Source organism: Pistacia vera, unplaced genomic scaffold, assembly GCF_008641045.1.
Source record: "Pistacia vera cultivar Batoury unplaced genomic scaffold, PisVer_v2 Contig86, whole genome shotgun sequence".
Classification (NCBI taxonomy): domain Eukaryota; kingdom Viridiplantae; phylum Streptophyta; class Magnoliopsida; order Sapindales; family Anacardiaceae; genus Pistacia; species Pistacia vera.
In genome coordinates this window covers 807,154-814,797 of record NW_022196734.1, presented here as the reverse complement: position 1 = coordinate 814,797, position 7,644 = coordinate 807,154, and the positions used below count along the sequence as shown (strand labels likewise).

Sequence of the window (7,644 nt, the reverse complement as noted above, 5' to 3'; positions counted from 1 at the left end):
CTTTCTTGTGGAGAGACCAACAAGCAAGTGGGGAGTTCCTTATTTTTTTTTTTAATATTTTGCGTAATTATATAAAGTAGGATAATGATGTTAAATGATAGAAACTAAAGCACACACTAATTATCTGGTTTGGTATGACAAGATCTTACTTGTATTAATCTATGTCATTATCTTAATTAAAACAATTTTCAAACCCTTAATAATGGGTTCCTAACCCATGATTTGACTTGAAACCAAAACAACTTTACGGTCATTTGAAGCACTTTTGTGGCTTGAGAATTATCGTTGACCTCCTTTAAGTATATAGTTGACCTCCCTTAAGATTTTACTCAAGTATCACTAACTTGTGCTCATAAAAGTAATAAGTAGAGAATGTTGGAAACCAGCCGTGTATAGAAGATGAAAGAACAATGTCAAGGCATGCAGTAGCATTGTCCTCAAAAGATCAAAATTCCGCCTCACTTGGAAAATTTTTTGGTGCAAATGGTCAGTGAACAGATTGACTTCCAAGGTACAATAATAATTCTTATGTAAAAGGGTCCTCACAATACACAAGGTTAGAATATATGAGAAATGTAAAATTAGTTGTCAAAACAGGGGTAAGGAACCACCACTGGATGACTTAATGGTAAAATAGCAAAAACATGTTTTATGAGTTCCTGAGTTCGAGTCCTCTCAGACATTGATAAAGGTTACCATTGAAGTTCTTACTCAACTGACAGTTCCAGAGCCCCAGGAGATTAGTTGAGCTACGCACAAACTAGTCTGGACCCCCCTGGTGATAAACTGTCCAATATTAAAACAAAATACAATAATAGTCAATGGATTAATTCTTCAATATAAATATGATCTTAATTAAAAAAACCTGAAACCCAAATATAAGAACATATGAGGCCCAATTAGGCAGATTTGCATCCCCTTATGCGAGTTATCTGGATCGGGTTCCTGAAATTGTTAGGCTTGACTCGCTCTCATGTGGGTGAATGTCCACTGAGTGTGAGCTTTGGAAAGATTTATCTTTCCCATGTTGTGGGATTGGGTATTTTGGAATACTGTATCCTTAAAATTCTTTTAAAAGAAAATATATTTTAGGGGATTATCAATACTTTATTGTTATAAAGGAGATGAACCACAGTTCTCAAATTGAAGAGGATGTCATAAAATTTGGGAAAAGCTAGAGGGAAGTTGGTTAAATTAACCCATCCGTTTTAAGCCACAAAATTTTGCCAATGGGGGCACCTTTATATATATATATATATATATATCTCTCTGTGTGTGTGTGTAAACGAAAAATCTAGGCATGGCAATGGGGCGGGGCGGGGCGAGGTGAGGATCTCATTCACGGTACCTATACCCACCCTCAAAATCACTCCCCACTCTCGCCCCATCCCCGTTACGGGGATGACAGGAATTCCCCTTTCCTGCCCTAAAGGGGAATGTTGGAGGCCTGTCCCCACCCCGTTAATTTTATATAAACATAAATTAATTTGAGCATTACCAAACACAATAGTTAATTCTCGTCCATACAACAAACACTTAAATTAATCATTTAAACATAATTAATTATACATAAATATGTTTAGGGTTTGTTCTTGTTCAATTGTTTAGGGTGAGGGAAATTGGGAAAATATGGGTTTATATAGGTAGGATAATTGTGTAATTAGGTGAAATATGTGAGAATTAGCGAAAAGTATAAGTACATATATATATATATAATTTTTAATTTTATATATTATATACGAGGCGAGGCGGGGCGGGGTGGGGGAAAGGCATCACCCACCCTTGCCCCATCCTTGAGGACGGGGATTAAAACGCCCCCCACCCCCGCCCTTATCCCCGAAAAAACCGAGGCTTCCCCGCCCCATATGGAGCGGGGCGGGACGGGACGGGTCCCCGGAATTCCGAGGAACATTACCATGCCTAGAAAAATCGCACTAACTAGAGAGATCTGATTGACTTTGATGGAATCAGATTGAATTGTTGCGTGATTATAAATAATCAGCTAAGAAAAATAAATCAAAAGATAATAACCCTTTTTAAAGTGATTCAGCAAGCTAACTCTCAAGTCTACGTCTATTGTGTGAGATTAGGTTTTGAGAAAGAAAATCAGAGAAGAAACGAGCTGAAACTTTAGGAACTTTTCTAGATGTTTATTTTCAACTTAATCAGTGAGTACAGAGGACTGACTTTTAATCACTCAACTAACATAAGTAAAACGGCACCGTATAGGCATCCACTCTAACTTAAGTGAGAAACGACACCGTTGAGCATTTCTTTATATCCAACATCCCCCCTAAAGCTAGATTGGGTTTGCAGTCGTAGCTTGACACTACTAAGACACCTATTTGACCTTTTAATACATCAAAGTGCACAATTACAATTGCTTCTGACAGCAAATTACAAATGCTAAAAAAAATTTACAAATAAAATTGCTAAAGAATTACAAACAATCTTCAAGTAGCAACTTCAAGTAACTTTAGTGCAGCTCAACACAGCTTCAGATGACTTTAAAGAGCAGAGCAATCTGATATCTTCAAGTGAAAAAAAACAACTGCAGTGTAGTTCAATTTGACACTAGCTTTACCTTTTACACCAGCTTTACTCTCCAATATAGTAATCCAATTTAGCAGTTGCTTTTCAAATAACAACTTCTATACAACTCAACACCAGCTCCCATTGCAAATATAGTAAACAACTCCAATAATGCAAACATCAAACAACAAGCATCACTCATTTTTTTTTTACTAGCCACTAGCTACTGCTACATTTAGTTTGGTCAATGGCTTGTTTAGTGCATTCTCCACTAGCTGCTATTACTATGTTCAACTTATTTTTTAGTGCATTGAATTGAGCTGCTGATAGTGCCTTGGTTAAAATGTCAATAATCTGAAGTTTGGAGGGAACATATTGAACTGCAATGTTCTTAGCAAGTACTTGTTCCCTTATGTAATTAATATCTATCTCAATGTGTTTAGTTTGAGCGTGAAAGACTAGATTTGAAGCCAATGCACCAGCACTGACATTGTCACGCCAGATGACAGGTGACTTGTCAAGTGCGAGTCCTAATTCAGTAAAAAGAGACTACAACTAGGCCACTTCAGTGGCTGTGTGAGCTAGTGCTCTATACTTTGCTTCAGTAAAGCTTAATGCCACAACTTTTTGCTCTTTAGAACTCCATTGAATGAGATTAGGCCCCAAGTATACACAATATCCACTGGTTGACCTCTTATCTTCAGGACTGCTAGCCTAATCAGCATCGACATAACATTCAATTTGCAAATCAACAGCTAGTTTGAATAATAATCCATGATGAAGAGTCCCTTTGAGGCACCTTAGTACCCTTTTACAAGCTTGCCATTGTTGGATAGTGGGAGCTTGTAAAAATTGACTAAGCCGATTGACTGTAAAACTAATATTAGGTCGGGTAAGTGCTAGGTATTGTAATGCTCCTATAGTGCTTTGGTAAAGACTAGGATTGTCAAAGAGAGCACTATCTGTAGGGGACAACTTACTACCAAGAGCCATATGAGTAACACACGGATGAGCTACTGACATTTGAGTTTTAGACAATAATCTGTAGCATATTTGGACTGCTTAAGATGAATGCTAGCTGAGTTCCTAGTCACTTCCAAACCAAGAAAATAATGCATAGCTCCAAGTGTTTTAAGTGCAAATTGATCATTGAGATTTTGTACCAAGTGATGAACAAATTCACTATCTGATCCAGTGAATAGAATATCATCCACATATATGAGTACATATGTAACTTTGCCTCTTTGCTTATGAATAAACATGCTAGTATCAGAAACAGAATTTTGAAATCCTTTCCCAAGTAAACATTTATCAATTTGTCAAACCAGGCCTTAGGGGCTTGTTTTAGGCCATAGAGAGCCTTATGAAGTTTGCATACATAAGTGGGCTTAGTCTGATCAATGAAACCAGGAGGTTGGAACATATAAACATTTTCATGAAGTTCACCATTCAGAAAAGCATTATTTACATCTATTTGCTGAATATCCCAATTGTAAGTAGCAGCTAAGGTGAGTATAATTCTAATAGTGGAAGGTTTGATGATAGGGCTAAATGTCTCAAAATAATCCAACCCAGCAGTTTGTTGGAACCCCTTTGCAACTAACCTTGCTTTATACTTTTGCAATGTCCCATCAACATGAAATTTGGTTCTAAAAACCCATTTATTCCCTATTACATGCATATCAGTTGTGAAAGGGACAAGGGACCATGTATTATTGCCTAGCAAAGCATCAAATTCAAGTGTCATAGGTTGTTTCCATTCTAGTGAAGTGAGAGCCTCAGAAACTGAAAGTGGCTTAGGAATAAGAGTAATTGTTGCTAAACAAGCAGTATGATTAGAACATATTGCTTTGGCTTTAGTAAGAGCTGTTGATTTTGCTCTAGTAATCATGGGATGGAGATTAGGACAGACAGCTGATTTCTTAGGAGAAACCGAGGACTGTAGGTGACATAGATAAACTTCAAGAAGACAAGTGGAGAATGACTGATTTGAGGGAACAGATTGTGGAGATTTAAGAGATGTGTATGATGGACCAAGTTGGGAAGCAACAGGGGATTGTGAAGAAGTGACTAGGATATCATTTGATGTTGATGAATGACTTTGGAATCAAGAAGCAAGAAAAAGGAAAAATGAGAAAATAGCAAAAATTTTGGAAAACCGATTATAATATTTCCACTGAACTGAATGAATAGTACAAAGGTAATTGGCTTGTTTTTATACATCAAGCCATAACATCAAAACGGTAGTGTTTTGATGTTTAAGAAAACTACTTTTACTTTTTACAAAGTGCACCCTACATTAACTTCTACAACCTTATTCTATTATACTAATATTTCCCCTTAAACTGGACATAGTAATTGTTAGGGCCAAAAATCATCCTTGGCCCAAATAGGAGAATGGGACTGAATGAGAAAGAGACCAGGCCCAATCCCGATGCGGCCCCATCCGGATTAGGCCCATTTGATACGAGATACAGTCGGCCCAAACCATCGGGTCCGGGCCTCCAAATCCTAGTTCACTTCCTGGACCTATGAGCAAGTCCAGAGCCCACGACACCCACATATCACTTTCCTATTCCAGATCGGTCTCCTATTCGAGGTCACCTTCCTATTTAGGTCACTTTCCTACTCAAGGTTACTTTTCTGTTTGGGATCACCTTCCTATTCGAACACTGGTAAGACAGCTCACCACCGCCCTAATTCCTCTATGGTTTGTATTAGAGTCTCACTAGGACTCCTACTCCTACTAGGACTAGGAGACCAGACAGTCACTATATAAGCAGAGGCCAACCCTCTCACAAGGGAGATTAGATTATATTACACCTTCACACTTGAAGCTCCTACTTGAGAGCTTCACATCACTACCGTAGTCATAGTCCCCGACTAGACTTCTGGTAACGTCTCCACTCCCTAGCCTTCACTATACTAGCCTCTTTCAGTCTTGCTGACTTGAGCGTTGGAGTGCATACGGCAAACACCACCCCGGTGTTTTCTATTCGCTTCACGCTTGTTTCTCTACGTGTGCAGGTGCAGCGGATCGCTAGTGGCCTCAATCTCATGGGATCAGACCCCTCTTCTGTACAGGTAGATTTTTACATCTATAGTTTGGGGCCTACCGTGGGGCCTCTAGCAATCATTCAGCTTGATGAACCTTGCTACGTAGAGAAATTTTCCATGGTTGACCCTTCGGACAACGCTAACTCCGGCCTCGAGGTTATACTAGAGGCTCTAACCGCTCTCATGCAACAAAATTCAAACAAGATGGCCGCACGAGAAGCTGAGAACAATGCACTCCGGAGGGAAAACGCATCCATCAGGGCCGAAAACTAGTCTCTTAAAGAGAAGGCGAGTCAGTTCTATGATCCGAAGCTTCTGCCTTGCCAGGTACCTCCCAATCGATTCCGCGCCCCAGTTCCATCCATGCGTCCTCTCTAAACCCCAGAGCACAGACCCTCGGCCTCCGATAAAAGGCCACCTCCGTTAAGTTCATCAGTGGTCGATGACTTGATCCTGACTCATGGAGGAAAGGATCTGCCAACAGAACCCCATTCATCCGATCCACCCCAATCTCGAGATCAAGACGCCCAAAAGACAGAGAGTCCACACTTGCAAGACCAACACATTCTTACCATCCAGCCTCACCTCTAGTCAACCATCCCTGCACAAACACCATTCGGCTCGGCTCACCCTCACGGGTTGAACGGCCAACCCAACCAAACTATAACACTTGAGCCCACCCATCCTAACAGACTGAACGAATATCAAACAACCCCCCTGACCATTCATGTAGGGCGAAACACTAGATTAGTTATCATGGGAGTCATTTGACCGGAGGGAATGAACGGAGATCCGGACTACTAGGGTGTGCACGAAGGAATGATCCACCAAACTACACCGCGCAGGATGACCTAACGGAATATGCCAAGGACGAATGCAATGGTTGACCCAATCAAACACAATGACCTAGTGGTATCCCCCCTCCTATGGAACAGGTACTGGCCAAGAGGCTGGCTGATGTAGAGGCAGTGATGAGGCACATCCCAGGAATGTCGATCCCGACCAAGAAGAGCAGGCCTCACTGTTACGCGGATTCACCCTTTGTGGATGAGATCGCCCTAGCCGACGTGCCCCAGAAGTTTACTATTCCCAGCATGAAACCCTACGATGACACAACCAACCCAGATGATCACATAGCCTCGTACAAGCAGTAGATGTTCACTGTCTCAATACCCCGAGCACTGAAGGAAGCTTGCATGTGCAAGAGTTTTGGTTCAAGCTTATTCGGTCCAACACTCCAGTGGTACACAAATCTCCCGAACGGTTCCATTGACTCATTCGCTCAGCTCACTGACAACTTTGTGGAGCAGTTCGCCAGCAGCAAGAAACTCGAGAAGTTGTCGGTCGATCTATATAGAGTATACCAGAGGAGGGGAGAGCCATTGAGAGAGTATGTCAGCAGATTCAACAAAGAGAAGATTTCCATCCTTTCCTGTACCCTTGAGACAACCGTAGACGCCTTCAAAAAATGTCTCCTCCCAGATGGTGAACTATACAAAGAACTGACGAAGCTAGGTTGCACCACGATGGAAGACGCCTTGGCCAGAGCAATGATTCGAATAAGGTGGGAGGAAGATGAGATGAATCAGGCAATTCATGCCAGGTATGACTGAATGTAGAATGACAGGAGGCCAGAGCTCAGATCGATTGTAGGCCCTACAAGGTCACCAAAGAAGCAGGGAAGAGTGCCTACCTACTCCAAACTCCTAAAGGCAAAGACATCAGCAACAATTGGAACGCAATCTATCCCACATGCTACTACTTTTAGGTGAAATCAATCTAAATATTTGTTGTCTTTTCATTTTTTATTTAAAAAGGATGTGTGGGCTCATCCACTGCCTTCATAGACAGTCGGTATCACGCCCTGAATTCAATGAAGCATTATTCAGCAACTGACACCTTCGAATCAGCCTTGCCCGATTCATGAGCTTTCACACTTCGGATCGGCTCTACTCGATCCACAGATTTGCATCTTCGGATCGACCCTGCTCGATCCACGTAATTACACCTTCGGATCGACCCTGCTCGATCTATGGATTTACATCTTCAGATCTA

The 7,644-nt window shown here is 41.1% G+C and overlaps 1 protein-coding gene across 1 annotated transcript; it reads left to right on the top strand.

The window, feature by feature from the left end:
- Positions 1-6,743: 6,743 nt before the first annotated feature.
- LOC116118808 lies at positions 6,744-7,202 on the top strand. The gene has a single exon (XM_031404770.1). It carries the CDS (start codon positions 6,744-6,746, stop codon positions 7,200-7,202), a length of 459 nt encoding a protein of 152 aa, XP_031260630.1.
- The last annotated feature ends 442 nt before the right edge of the window (positions 7,203-7,644 follow it).